The 15,779-nt window shown below is 41.0% G+C and overlaps 1 protein-coding gene across 1 annotated transcript in view; it reads right to left on the bottom strand.

Annotated features, from left to right (window-relative positions):
- Window positions 1-15,779, bottom strand: part of LOC140210901 (dynein axonemal heavy chain 8-like) — a 1,093,299-nt gene that overhangs the window by 187,406 nt on the left and 890,114 nt on the right. The window contains exons 67-68 of the mRNA XM_072280167.1: window positions 12,696-12,814; window positions 7,689-7,792 (exon numbers count right to left, since the gene is read on the bottom strand). Of these exons, the coding sequence (XP_072136268.1) occupies window positions 7,689-7,792; window positions 12,696-12,814 (223 nt within the window). The remainder of the gene's footprint in view (window positions 1-7,688; window positions 7,793-12,695; window positions 12,815-15,779) is intronic.

Below are 15,779 nucleotides of genomic sequence, written 5' to 3' on the forward strand. Positions count from 1 at the left end.
CAATCTCTGTTATTAAAAGAGTACTGTGTTTGCTGTTCTGTAAACTGAAAGGAAAAACCTTTTTTTTTACTTTAATATTCTATCTCCCTTGTTCCTGACCAGTCACTTAGTTTGCATTTCTTTGAATCCACTTTACTACTCAAAATCCCACCAGTTTTCTATCATTAGCAAACTTGAAAATATGGCATTTCAGTTGAGAAAACCTCAAGATTTAGCATTGACTCTAGTGGCAAATGATGCAATTGGTACAGTTGCTGCCTCACAGTTCCAGTGAACTAAGTTCAATTCTGACTTTTAGTGGCTGTCTATAGGGAGATTGCATGTTCCCTTTGTGATACGTGTTTCCTCCAGGTGCTCTGTTCTTCTCTCACTTTCCACAAAATGGTCAACATAAATTGTGATGCCCATATGACCCCCTTTACTGGTGAGTAGTACAATTGGTGGGGCTAAGTGCGGAGGTAGGGTATGTGTGTGGGAGCTAACAGGATATAGCAAGGAATAAAGCCCTGTAGCCCACTGAATCTGCATTGACAATCTATCATTTACATTCATCCTACATTTATCCCATTGTAAACCACCCAACATTCTCATCAACTCCCTCACCAGATTTTACCACTTAACTATCAGCATCAATTTACAGGGCCAATTAACCTATCAACATCTTTTTTGGATATGGGTGGAAACTGAGGTATTCTGAAGAAAATGGTCACAGGGAGAACTCAATGTAGACAGCAGCAAAAGTCAGGATTGAACCATGGACCCTAGTGCTGTGAGACAACAGCTCCACTAGCTGCACAAAAGTTCCACTAGTTGTCCGTCATTGATGAGAATGAGGGTAAAATAAAGTATTAGCATATTATTAGCGTAAAGATGTGTGCTTGATCATCAGCGCAGACTCAGTGGACTGAAGGGCTGGTTTCTGTGGTGTATCTCTCCATCACACTATGACTGTGCTATCCTGGGCATGAATGGATAGACAATCAGCTAACTGCTGAAATATACACATTTCAACAGAAAATCTAAATATAAATAAACTTAACTGTTTAAACAGATGGTTTTGCCTTAGTGTGTAAATGTTCAGTGCCTCACTGTGAGCCAAAATCAAGGCTGAAAAGTTGTTGAATTAAATTCAAGCCACAACTAGAATTTACTAAACAGTTTGACAACACTCACATAAAACCTTGAGCATTTGACATACAAGATATAATAACTATTTGTGAGTAAATTAAAGGAGTACAGAAACATCAAAGTACCATGCCTATAAAAAGTATTTACAACCCCTTGGAAGTTTTCATGTTTTATTGTTTTACAACATTGAATCACAGTGGATTTAATTTGTTTTTTTATGACATTGATCAACTCTTTCGTGACAAAGTGAAAAGAGATCTCTACAAAATGATCTAAATTAATTACAAATATAAAACACAAAATAATAGATTGCCAAAGTATTCACCCTCTTTAATGTGACATACCATATCATTACTGGTACAGCCAATTGGTTTTAGAAGTCACACAATGAGTTAAATGGAGTTTTTGGAGATCTGTGTGCAGTCAAGGTGTTTCAATTGATTGTAGTAAAACTACACCTGAATCTGGAAAGTCCAACTGCTGGTGAATCAGCATCCTGGCAAAAACTACACCATGAAGACAAAAGAAAACTTCAAGCAACTTTGTGAAAATGTTATTGAAAAACACAAGTCAGGAGATGAATACAAGAAAATTTCCAAGTCACTGAATATCCCTTGGAGTACAGTTAAGTCAATCATCAAGAAATGGAAAGAATATGGCACAGCTATAAATCTGCCTAGAGGAGGCCATCCTCAAAAACTGAGTGACCGTGCAAGAAAGGGATGAGTGAGGGAGGCCACCAGGAGACCTATAACAACTCTGAAGGAGATCCAAGCTTCAGTGGCTGAGATAGGAGGGAGGGCACATACAACAACTGTTACTCAGGTGCTTCACCAGTCACAGCTTTATGGCAGAGTGGCAAAGAGAAAGCCACTGTTGGAAAAAAAACTCACTTGAAATCTTGGCTAGAGTTTTCCAGAAGGCATGTGGGAGACTCTGAAGTCAGCTGGAAGAAGGTTCTATAGTTGTGAAACCAAAATTGAGCTTTTTGGCCATCAGCCTAAATGCTATGTTTAATGTAAGCCAAACACACTACATCATCAGAAACACACCATCCCTACCGTGAAGCATGGTGCATCATACTGTGGGGATGCTTTACTATAGCAGGTCCTGGAAGGTTTGTGAAGGTAGAGGGTAAAATGAATGCAGTAAAATACATGGAAATCTTGGAAGAAAACCTGGTGCAGTCTGCAACAGAACTCCAGCTTGGGAGAAGACTTGTTTTCCTGCAAGACAATGACTCCCAGCATAAAGCCAAAGCTACACAGCAATGGTGTAAAAACACCAAAGTTAATGTCCCAGAGTGGTCCAGACCTCAATCCAATTAAGATTTTATGGCTGGACTTGAAAAGGGCTGTTCACTCACGATCCCCATGAAATCTGACAGAGCTTGAGCAGTTTTGTAAAGAAGAATGGGGAAAATTTGGAGTGTCCAGATGTGCAAAGCTGATGGAGATCTATCCACACAGACTCAAGGCTGTAATTGTTGCCAAAGGTGCATTTACTAAATACGGACTTGGAGGGGGTGAGTAATTATGCAATCAATTATTTTGTGTTTAATAATTATAATAAATTCAGACCAATTTGTAGAAATTTGTTTTCATTTTGACACGAAAGAGTCTTTTCTGTTGATCAGTGTCAAAAAAGCCAAATTAAATCCACTGTGAATCAATGTTGTAAAACAATAAAACATGAAAACTTCCAAGGGAGGTGAATACTTTTTATAGGCACTGTAAATGATAAGTTAAATTGTTAGTATATTTATGCAAAGGTTAAATAGGGATAGTCAACATAGATTTGTATGCAGGAAATCGTTTAAGTTAATTTTTTTTAAGAGGTTACAGACAGTGACTACATGATTTTAGTAAGGCTTTTGGCAAGGTCCCACCATCGTATGTTGGTAAAGAAAGTGATATCACATTGGATTCAGTGTGAGCTAGTCATTTGGCGTAGAAATTGGCTTGGTGAAACGAGTCAGAATGTGCAGTCTCTTCCAACCCACATCCGTGACACCTCACACACTCTTGATCTTTTCAAGGATTTCAAGTTCCCTAACCTCTATCATCTCATTTCTACTATGGATGTCCAGTCCCTATACACCTTCATTCCCCACCAGGAAGGCCTCAAAGCTCTCCGTTTCTTTCTGGACACCAGACCTAACCAGTTTCCCTCCACCACCACTCTCCTCTGCCTAGCAGAATTTGGCTCCTCCCACTTCCTTCAAACAAAACGGGGAGCCATGGGCACTTGTATGCCCCAGCTATGCCTGCTTGTTTGTTGGCTATGTGGAACAGTCTATGTTCCAAGCATACACTGGTGACCATCCCGCACCTTCCTACGCTACACTGACAACTGTATTGGTGCTGCTTCCTGCACCCGTGCTGGACTTGTTGACTTCATCCATTTTGCCTCCAATTTCCACCCTGCCGTCAAATTCACCTGGTCCATTTCCGACACCTCACTTCCCTTTCTCGATCTCACTCTCTCTAGCTCCAGAGACAGCTTATCCACCGATGTCTATTACAAACCCACGGACCCTCACAGCTACCTGGACTACACCTTGTCCCACCCTACTACTTGTAAAAATGCCATCTCCTTTTCTCAATTCGTCATCTCCATCGCATCTGATCTCAGGATGAGGCTTTTCATTCTAGAATGAAGGAGATGCCCTCCTTTTTCAAAGAAACGGGTTTCCCTTCCTCTACCATCAACACTGCCCTCAACCGCACCTCTTGCATTACATACACATCTGCTCTTACCTCATCCTCCCACCACCTTACCAGGGATGGGGTTCCTCTTGTCCTCACCTACCACACCACCAGCGTCCACATTCAGCACATAATTCTCCAAAGCTTATAACCATATAACAATTACAGCACGGAAACAGGCCATCTCAGCCCTTCTACTCTACCAAACTCTTACTCTCACCTAGTCCTGCTGACCTGAACTCAGCCCATAACCCTCCATTCCTTTCCTGTCCATATAGCTATTCAATTTAACTTTAAACGACAACATCGAACCTGCCTCAACCACTTCTGCTGGAAGCTCGTTCCACACAGCTACCACTCTCTGAGTAAAGAAGTTCCCCCTCATGTTACCCCTAAACTTTTGCCCTTTAACTCTCAACTCACGTCCTCTTGTTTGAATCTCCCCCACTCTCAATGGAAAAAGCCTATCTATGTCAACTCCATCTACCCCCTCATAATTTTAAATACTTCTATCAAGCCCCCCTCAACCTTCTACGTTCCGAAGAATAAAGAACCAACTTGTTCAACCTTTCTCTGTAACTTAGGTGATGAAACCCAGGTAACATTCTAGTAAATCTTCTCTGTACTCTCTCTATTTTGTTGACATCTTTCCTATAATTCGGTGACCAAAACTGTACAGAATACTCCAAATTTGGCCTCACCAATGCCTTGTATAATTTCAACATTACATACCAACTCCTATACTCAATGCTCTGATTTATAAAGGCCAGCATACCAAAAGCTTTCTTCACCACCCTATCCACATGAGATTCCACCTTCAGGGAACTATGCACCATTGTTCCTAGATCCCTCTGTTCTACTGCATTCTTCAATGCCCTACCATTTACCATGTATGTCCTATTTTGATTAGTCCTACCAAAATGTAGCACCTCACATTTATCAGCATTAAACTCCATCTGCCACCTTTCAGCCCACTCTTCTAACTGGCCTAAATCTCTCTGCAAGCTTTGAAAACCTACTTCATTATCCACAACTCCACCGCACTTAGTATCATCTGCATACTTACTCATCCAATTTACCACCCCATCATCCAGATCATTAATGTATATGACAAATAACATTGGACCCAGTACAGATCCCTGAGGCACACCACTAGTCACCAACCTCCAATCTGACAAACAGTTATCCACCACCACTCTCTGGTGTCTCCCATCCAGCCACTGCTGAATCCATTTTACTACTTCAATATTAATACCTAACGATTGAACCTTCCTAACCAACCTTCCCTGTGGGACCTTGTCAAAGGCCTTACTGAGGTCCATATAGACAACATCCACGCTTTACCCTTGTCAACTTTCCTAGTAACCTCTTCAAACAATTCAATAAGATTTGTCAAACAGGACCTTCCACGCACAAATCCATGTTGACTGTTCCTCATCAGACCCTGTCTATCCAGATAATTATATATACCATAAGAATACTTTCCACCAATTTACCCACCACTGATGTCAAACTCACAGGCCAATAATTGCGAGGTTTACTCTTAGAACCCTTTTTAAACAATGGAACAACATGAGCAATATGCCAATCCTCCAGCACCATCCCCATTTCTAATGACATTTGAAATATTTCTGTCAGAGCCCCTGCTATTTCCACACTAACTTCCCTCAAGGTCCTAGGGAATATCCTGTCAGGAGCCAGAGACTTATCCACTTTTATATTCCTTAAGAGCTCCAGTACTTCCTCTTCTTTAATCGTCATAGTTTCCATAACTTTCCTACCTGTTTCCCTTATCTTACACAATTCAATATCCTTCTCCTTAGTGAATACCGAAGAAAAGAAATTGTTCAGAATTTCCCCCATCTCTTTTGGCTCCTCCAACAGGATCCCACCACCAGGCGCATCTTTCCCTCCCCCCAACATTCTGCTTTCTGCAGGGATCTCTCCCTACATGACTCCCTTGTCCATTCATCCCACCCCACTGATCTCCCTCCTGGCAAGTGGAATAAGTACTACACCTGCTCCTACACCTCCTCCCTCACTACCATCCAGGGCCCTAAACAGTCCTTCCAGGTGAGGTGACACTTCACCTGTGAGTCTGTTGGGGTCACTTACTGTGTTCGGTGCTCCCACTGTGGTCTCCAGTACATCGATGATACGATGTAGATTGGGAGACTGCTTCGACGAGCATATGTGCTCCGTCTGCCAGAACAAGCGAGATCTCCCAGTGGCCACCCGTTTTAATTCCACTTCCCATTCCCATTTTGATATGTCTATCCATGGCCTCCTCCATTGTCGTGATGAGGCCACACTTAGGTTGGAGAAACAACACTTTATATTCCGTTTGGATAGTCTCCAACCTGATGGCATGAACTACAATTTCTCAACCTTCCGGTAATGCCCCCCAAACCACACCCCTTCTCCATTTCCCATCCCCTTTTCCCTCTCTCACCTCGTCTCAGCAATCAACTTCACAGCTCTTTACTTCCTCCTTCCCCCTCCAGGTTACACCTATTCAGGTGAGGGGAGGGGGTTCTTTCTCCCCTCCCACCACCTATTAAATCTACTCCTTAGCTTTTTTTCTCCAGTCCTGCCAAAGAGTTTTAGCCCAAAACTCAACTGTACTTTTATTCCATAGATGCTGCCTGGTCTGCTGGGTTCCTCCAGCATTTGGTGTTTGGATTTCCAGCATCTGCAGATTTTTTCTTGTTTGTGGTAGTTGAGGATTGTTTTTCAGATGAGAGGCCCATGACCAATGGTGTATCGCAGGGATTGCTGCTGGATTCCTGTTACTTATTATATATAATAATAATCTAAAGGAAAATATAGGTAGCATGATTAGTAAATTTATGGATGACACTAAAATTGGTAGTGTGGTGAATAGTGAAGTCGTTTTTCTAAGATTACAAGATCTAGATCAATTGGGAAAGTGGACAAAAGAATGGCAGATGGATTTAATACAGACATTTATAAAGTGATGGATTTTGAGTGGTTAAAACAGGCCAGAACATACACATTTAATGATACAACCCTAAGCATGTTGTAGAAAAGAGAGACCTAGGGATACAAGTAGAGAGTTTTTGAAGGTGGTGACACATGTCAGCAGGTGGTGAAGAAGACATGCTTGCCTTCATTATATGGGACACCGAGTACAAGAGTTGGGATGTCCTATTAGTGCTGTTCAAGTGAGAATCTCTTGAAATATTTTGTACAGTTCTGGGCCATACTATAGGAAGAAGGTGTAATAAGCTAGGGAGGGTACAGAATAGTTTCACAAGGATGTTGCTGGGACAGGAGGCCTTGGGTTATAATGAGCGACTAGAAAGGTTTGGATTGCTTTCCCTGGAGCAAAGGAGAGGTTATCTTTTAGAGATTCAGAAAAGTCATGAGGAATATAGAAAAGGTAAGGATCAGGGTAGTCCAAAAATTGAGGGCATCGGCTTATGGAGAGAGAGAGAAAAGATTTAAAGGGGACCTAAGGAGCATATTTTTCACACAGAGGGTTGTAGGTATATGTCAGAGGAAGTGGTACAGGGAGGGTAAAATTACAATATTTAAAATACATTTTGACAGATTGATTGATAAGAAAGGACCATAAAGATATGTATCAAACACATACAAAAGGGACTAACACAGGAAAGCACCTTGGTTGGTGTGGTCAAGTTGGGCCAAAGGGCCCATTTCTGTGCTGTACAACTTTATGACTCTATATTATTTTATGATGCATGAATTAAACATTATTTCTTTTACTTCAAGATCTAACAAATCTTTTTGCCATATTGGCTATCTGACATGCCTGGCACTGATCACATTTCAACCTATGCCTTTTTTAAGTGTGAATTTGACACGAACCTTATCAGCACGACGAGATGCCACTGCCAGTTCCTTTTCTTTCCCTGCTAGTTCTTTAGCGAGAAGAGCCACTGATTCAGTTGCTTCCAAAAGCTTAGAGAGACCTGTAATAATGTGAAAACCAATGGATCTGCTCATGCTGGAAATTTGAGATAAAACCCCAAAATGCAGGAAATTCTCAGCAGTTCTTGAAGCATTAATTGTGGAAAGAGAAACAGTGTTAACATTTCAGATCAGAGAACTTTCATCTGCTGAAGAGCCTCCAACTTAAATGTTAATTGTTTCTCTTTTCACAGATGCTGCCTGATCTGCTGCATGTTTTCAGTAATAATGTGGCTTGCTTGTTAAAAGCTGGTGTTTCTCACAGATGTACATGTATTTTATTAAAATAATTGTATACCAAAGAAATGTTTGTTGCATAGTGACTATACCAGAAAACCCAATTGATTAGCAGCACAAAATCTATCTTTCATTTTCATTGCAAAAGAAAATTGGTACAAAGGTAAAGCAGTTTTGCCACGCTTGATGCCACACCTGGAGAACTGAAAGCAGCTTGTCTCTCATATCGGTAGGACAATACTTAAGAGACAGTATTTTTGGCATGAGGGGGATTAATTAGGTAGATTGGCTCCATGTTCTCTATTCAGAAGAAAAAGAAGTGATCTCATAGAAATACATAGATGATGTGAGAATATTTCCTCAGAATTGGGAGCCTTGAACCAGCTAAAACCAGTTAAAATTGCCTGATATATGCTTGTGATATGAAACCTGATTCTGATTCTAAAATAGTCTCAAGATAAGGACCATAAGACATAGGAGCAGAATTAGGCCATTCAGCCCATCGAGCCTGCTCCGCCATTCTATCATGGCTGATCCTGGATCCGACTCAACCCCATACACCTGCGTTCTCGCTATGTTCTTTGGTGCTCTGACCGATCAAGAAATGATCAATCAACTTCCGCCTTAAATATACACATGAACTTGGCCTACATAGCAGTCTGTGGAAGAGCATTCCACAGATTCGCTACTCTCTGACAAAAAAAATTCCTCCTTACCTCTGTTCTAATGGGTCGCCCCTCAATATTGAGGCTGTACCCTTTAGTTCTGGATACCTCCCAGCATAGGAAACACCCTCTCCACATCCACCCTATCTAGTCCTTTCAACATGCAGTAGGTTTCAATGAGATCCCCCCGCATTATTCTAAATTCCAGCGAGTACAGGCTTAAGGCTGCCAAATGCTCCTCATATGTTAACCCCTTCATTCCCAGAATCATCCTCAAGAATTTCCTCTGGACTCTCTCCAACAACAAAACATCTTTTCTGAGATATGGGGCCTAAAACTGTTGACAATACTCTAAGTGTGGCCTGACTAGAGTCTTATAAAGGCCCAGCATTATCTCCTTGCTTTTATATTCTATTCCCCTTGAAATAAATGGCAACATTGCATTTGTCTTCTTAACCACAGGCTTAACTTGTAAATTAACCTTCTGGGAATCTTGCACGAGGACTTCTAAGTCCCTCTGCACCTCTGATGTTTGAATCTTCTCCCCATTTAGACCATAGTCCGCACTATTGTTCCTTTTACCAAAATGTATTATCATACATTTCCCAACACTGCATTCCATCAACCAATTTTTTGTCCATTCTTCCAACTTGTCTAAACCCTGCTGCAATTGCATTGCTTCCTCAGCACTACCTACCCCTCTACCTATCTTCATATCAGTTGCAAACTTTGCCACACAGCTGTCAATTCCATTAGCTAAATCATTGACAAACAATGTGAAAAGCAGCAGTCCCAATACTGACATCTGAGGAACACCACTAGTCACCAGCAGCCAACCAGAAAAGGCCTCTTTTATTCCCACTCGCTGTCTCCTGTCAGCCATTCTGCAATCCATGCCACTATCTTTCCTGTAATGCCATAGGATTTTATCTTGTTGAACAGCCTCATGCGTGTCACATTAACAAACGCCTTTTGAAAATCCAAGTAAATGACATCCACTGCCTCTCCTTTGTCCACCATGCTTGTTACTTCCTCAAAGAACTCTAACAGATCTGTCAGGCAAGATATCCCCTGACAGAAACCATGCTGACTGTGACTTATTTTATCATTAGTCTCCAAGTACCTCAAAACTTCATCCTTAATAATAGACTCCCACACTTTCCCAACCACTGAAGTTAGGCTAACTGGCCTATAATTCCCTTTCTTTTGCCTTACTCTCCTCTTAAAGATTGGAGTAACATTTTTAATCTTCCAGTCCTTCTAGACAATGTCAGAATCAAGTGATTTTTGAAAGACCATGACCAATGCAGCCATAATTTTTTCAGCAACCTCTCTCATGACTCTGGGATGTAGTCCATCTGGCCCAGATGAACTATCCACTATAAGACCTTTGAGTTTGCCTAGCACTTTTTCCTTTGGAATAGCAATGGCACTCACTCCTGCTCCCTGACACTCATGAACCTTTGCCACACTACTAGTGTCTTTCACGTTGAAGACCAATGCAAAGTACCATTAAGCTGAACTGCCATTTTTTGTCCCCAACTACTACCTCACGAGCATCATTTTCCAGTAGTCCAACATCAACTCTCACTTCCCTTTTACTCTTAATATAACTGAAAAATCTTTTAGTGTCCTGTTTTCTATTATTGGCTAGTCTACACTCATATTTCATCTTCTCATAGCTTTTTTAGTTGCCCTTTGTTGGATTTTAAAAGCTTCTAAATGATCCAACTTCCCACTTACTTTTGCTACCATATATGCCCTTTCCTTAGCTTTTATGCAGTCCTTAACTTCCTTTGTCAGCCACGGTTGCCTACCCCTGCCATTTGAGAACTTATTCCTCTGTGGGACATACCTATTCTGCGCCTTGTGTACTATTCCCAGAAATTTCAGCCATTTCCACTCTGCCGTCATCACCGCCAGTATCCTCCTCCAACCCACCTGGGCAAGCTCCTCTCTCATGCCTCTGTAATTCCCTTTATTCCATTGTGATACTGGAACGTCTGACTTCTGCTTCTCTCCTCTCACATTGCAGTAAGAATTCAGTCATATTATGATCACTGCTTCCTAAGTGTTCCTTTACATTAAGCTCCCTAATAAGATCTGGGTTGTTACACAACACCCAAAGATTGCCTTTCCCCAAGTAAGCTCAAACACAGGCTGTTCAAAAAAGCCATCTCGTAGGCATTCAACAAATTCACTCTCTTGCAATCTGACACCAATCCCCCTGCATATTTAAGTCCCCGATTACAATCGTGTCATTACCCCTTATTACATGCCTTTTCCAGCTCCCTTTTCTTTTTTTTTTGGCGTGTGTGTGTGCGTGTGCGTACGTGCATCCATGCGTGTGCACGATGATGTCTTTTTCATGCCTTTACAAGGCGTGGAGCAAGAGAGAGACTGTGTGGCGCGCCACCCCCCACACAGACACTCACAGTATTCTTTCCATTATTTTACGAGGACGAGTTGCAATCTCGACACTCAACCCGGCATGGATGGAAAGCGTACTCGGGAGCTGACCCGACTGGATTCGAACCCGGGAACCTCCGTTCCAGGGTTCGGCGCTGATGTCATTGTGCCACTAGCTGGCCCTCCGGCTCCCTTTTCAATCTTAACCCCACATCTTGGCTACTATTTGGAGGCCTATATATGACTTCCATAATGTTTTTTTTTACCCTTGCAATTTCTTAACTCCACCCACAAAGATTCAACATTCTCTGACCCTATGTCACCTCTTTCTAAAGATGTAATTCCATATCCAACCAATAGAGGCACACCACTGCCTATGCTTTCCTGCCTGTCCTTTCAATACAAAGTATATCCTTTGATGTTAAGCTCCCAATTATGGTCTTCTTTCAGCCACGACTCAGTGATGCCCACAATGTCATACCAACCAATCTCTAATTGCGCCACCAGTTCATCCATCTTATTCTGAATGCTACACTTATTTAAATACAGGACCTTCAGTCCTGTTTTCTTCACCTTTTTGAATTTTGCCTTTGTGGTACAATTTAACTCTTTGCTTCGTCTGCACTGATTGGCTTGCCCTTCCTTACGTTCATGTTACACCTGTCATCAACTTGTAAATCTGCTGGTGTATCCTCAGCTCTATCATCCTGGTTCCCATCCCCCTGCCATATTAGTTTAAACCACTCCCATCAGCTCTAGCAAATCTGCAAGAATGTTAGTCCCCTCGGATTCAAGCGCAATCCATCCCTTTTGTACAGGTCCCACCTGCCCCAGAAGAGGTCTCAATTATCCAGAAATCTGAATCCCTGCCCCCGTTCCAATTCTTCAGCCACGCATTTATCTGCCACCTCATTCTATTCCTACCCTCACTATAACGTGGCACAGGCAGCAATCCTGAGAAGGCTATAATCTTTGAAATTCTACTACAGTGGGCTATGAATTATGAGTATTTAATACATTTGAGGATTGGATTGACAGTGTTTGAACTAGAAGGGATATTTAGATGAGATTTGAGGGAAATGGAATATTGTATCCAGTCCACTATTCAGACAGATTGCCTCTTAAGAGAGTGAGAAAGGGGATTATAGCTGCAGAGAGCCACATACTGCATATACTCCACATAATAGAAAACAAACAGATAAAGGAGTGAGCATCAAAGTCTTCTGAAACTTCACTGGAAATATTCCGAATTCAATCCCAACTCTCGTACTCTGGAGCAGAAAGCTCCCTTGGCACAAGCAGTACAAAGGCTGAAAAATATTAACAATTTAAGTGGAGATGTTAAAGAAAAATATCTGTCTCAGAAATTTCCACTAACTGTTATATAGTTACTGCCTCTAATTATAATCTGTGAACATTCATAAGATTCCCTTTCATTACCTGCACCCTCCTGCAATCACACCAAGATACTCAGTGCAACCCCTCCTCAGACTTGGAGTCACATTATTATCACACCATGTATAGTTAGTTCCTAATTCATTCCAGACAATTGCACATGGGATCAAAAATTTCAATAATTTGATCATGGACTCACCCATTTTCATATGTTCCGCTAGCTCATCAATGTTTGCATGTTTTTCTTTGTAAACAGATTTGTAGCTATTTATGAAGGCGAGGTAAGATTTTGGGGTTATATGTGTTCTACGCCGATATCTGGAGATTACAGATAGTAAATTTTTATTCAGTATACATATATTTCAGTAATGAAATGTTTGAGAGCAGTATAACAGAATAGAAATTTCATATGGGGTATATTTCTATTTCTACTATATTATCTATTAGAAGAATCATAGAAAACTACAGCACAGAAACAGGCCCTTTGGCCCATCTAAGCTGAGCCAAACATTTAAACTGCTTAGTCCCATCAACCTGCACCCGGACCATAGCCCTCCATACTCCTCCCAAAAACATACCTATCCAAACTTCTCTTAAAATTGAAATTGAGCTTGCATGCACCACTTGTGCTGGCAGCTCATTCCACACTCTCACGACCCTCTGACTGAGGAAGTTCCCCTTAAATATTTCACCTTTCACACTTAACCCATGACTTCTAGTTGTAGTCTCACCCAAACTCAGTGGAAAAAGTCTGCTTGCATTTACCCTATCTATACCCCTCATAATTTTGTGTACTTTTATCGTCTCTCCTCAATCTTTTATGTTCTATGGAATAAAGTTCTAACCTATTTAATCTTGCCTTATAACTCAGATCCTCCAGTCCTAGCAACATCCTTGTAAATTTTCTCTCTACTCTTTCAATCTTACTTACATCTTTTCTATAGGTATGTGACCAAAACTGCACACAAATTAGGCCTCACCAACATCTTATACAACTTCAACATAACATCTCAACTCAATACTTTGATCTATCAAGGCCAATTTATTATTATCAATTTGTTTCAGAAAATACTTTTAGCAAAATTGTTTGAATATATAATTTAGATTTAGCATCATGTGACTCAGAGAGGTGATCTGGTAAGATTGTTTGGCTTAATTATTCTTCAATTTCTTATGTTCTTATGTTGCACAATTCCTACTTTCTTGTTACTTAAACATACATTGATTTATGCTTCTTACAGTATGTCCAAAGTGGATGATGTCAATGTTCTCCCAGATAGAACATCAAGTACTGCAATTTTCTCAATACAATTAATCAATGCCTCTTTGCATGATTTTTCTGTTTTACACTGTAGTGGCACTCATTAAGTGTTTTCAGCAAACTTTGACTATATGGCTATCTATAACTTCCTCTAAATAATTTGTAAATATAGCGAGGTTATTTTTACAGATTATTGGGGATATAACAACACATTTTTCAAACTGCAGTAGATATATACAATATATGTATCATATATGAAAGCCCCTGGTTTCCTTGGCTGCATAAGTCTAGGGAAGACCCTCTCTGGTCCCGCCAAACTCATGAGGCTGAGATGGCTCTCCGCACCAAACCCGGTTTGTGTGGATGCTGTGTAATTTGCTACCCTGTTACAAATTAGTGCCACAAAATAACAGACATTGCAATGCATACAATTAAAGGAATTATATTTATGAATCTTAACTAAAGGATTAGTAAAGAAAAACAAAAAGAAAAGGGCCCATTTTAATTAAACAGTCAAACGTACACAATTTGGAGCTCATCTTGAATTTCTCTGTCACTCACGCGCTAGGCCCTCGGTCAGCGTGAGAGCGCACATCACCTTCTGAACGTCGCTCGCAATCCATCTCGAACAAACACGTCTCCCACTGGATTGTATCCTATGACTGACTCTGCTCAGAGCCTTCTCGCTTCATCTCCCGCTGAATCAAAAAAAACCCCCAAGACCAACCTTTCTGTGTGTCCCTCACCAGAGAAACCTCCCCTCAGCTCTCCCATCCGAATTGGATGGCACACATTTCTCCTCATCCTTTATCTTCAACAATAACCCAAACAAGCTGAAAACAGAATAGACTGCTCTTACAGAACTGCTAAATGAAATACATACAGCGTAACAATAAAATTATGAACCAGGGCATTACATATATAATATCAGTTTCTGGATAATAAGTGCTGGTTTAATGCTACCAGCCCTTTAAGCACAACCAAAACGAAGATGGACAGGACCCCCAAGAGTTGGAAACATGATAATGAAGCTCATATCAGACTGATACAAGGCGGCAGTAATGGATACTCAACATACATTAACTGCAACCAGTTAGCACTAAATCTGGAACAGTAGTATCCACTATAGCAACAACTATTGTGAAAAAGGATCTAATGCTTTCCTGGCTTATATGATGAATACATTCTTCTTGGGCTTTCAGCCAGGTATAGGTGGGATGATTATGCACAATGTTCCCATAGAATGGCTACAAGGTGGAGGAAATCAATCAGGCCCTTTAAAGGGCTGACAGAAAACCTAACAACGAGGAGGAACCTATTGCTACCACCTGTCTTCCCTATATTTCCGTGGTTTCTGGAAGGATTGCCAGGATCCTGAAGAAATACTGGATTAATATCATCCAAAAACCTATAAGAAAGCTCAAGTAAAAGATTCTGTGGGTCAAAGATTACCTGGGACTTCGGCTGGCTGGTGTTTACAGGATTCCTTGTGAATGCAGAGCAGCATATATCGGTCAGACGGGATGCATGGTAGAAACCCGCATCAATGAGCACAGGAGGTTTATCTGTTTGGGTTACCCAGTGAAATCAGTGGTAGCAAAACACTGCATTTGCAATGGCCGTAGGATTGACTTTGATGGCACAAAACTACTGTGCCGCACCTGTGGCTTTTGGGTTGCTTGGTAAAGGAAGCCATTGAAATAAAACTAGAGGAAAAAAATGTTAATAAATTTAAAGTTCTCACTCTAAGTAAGAACTGGAATTCAATTGTAAACAAGGTGGGAGAGCAGAAACCTGATTGGATGATGACTAATGAGGCTATAAATACCACTGGACTAGACACATCCAGGCATCATCCCTGAAGATGATGGCAGAGTTTGTTATTGAGACGTCAGTTATAATTGATACTTGTACCCATCTGGAAGCCCGAGAAGAGTTTATTCAACAATTATTGTCTACAACCATTATGCCATGTATGTTATAAAAAGTGTTCAATAACAAAAAAAAACTTTCAATTAGTTG

The sequence above is a fragment of the Mobula birostris genome, chromosome 2, assembly GCF_030028105.1.
Source record: "Mobula birostris isolate sMobBir1 chromosome 2, sMobBir1.hap1, whole genome shotgun sequence".
NCBI lineage: Eukaryota > Metazoa > Chordata > Chondrichthyes > Myliobatiformes > Myliobatidae > Mobula > Mobula birostris.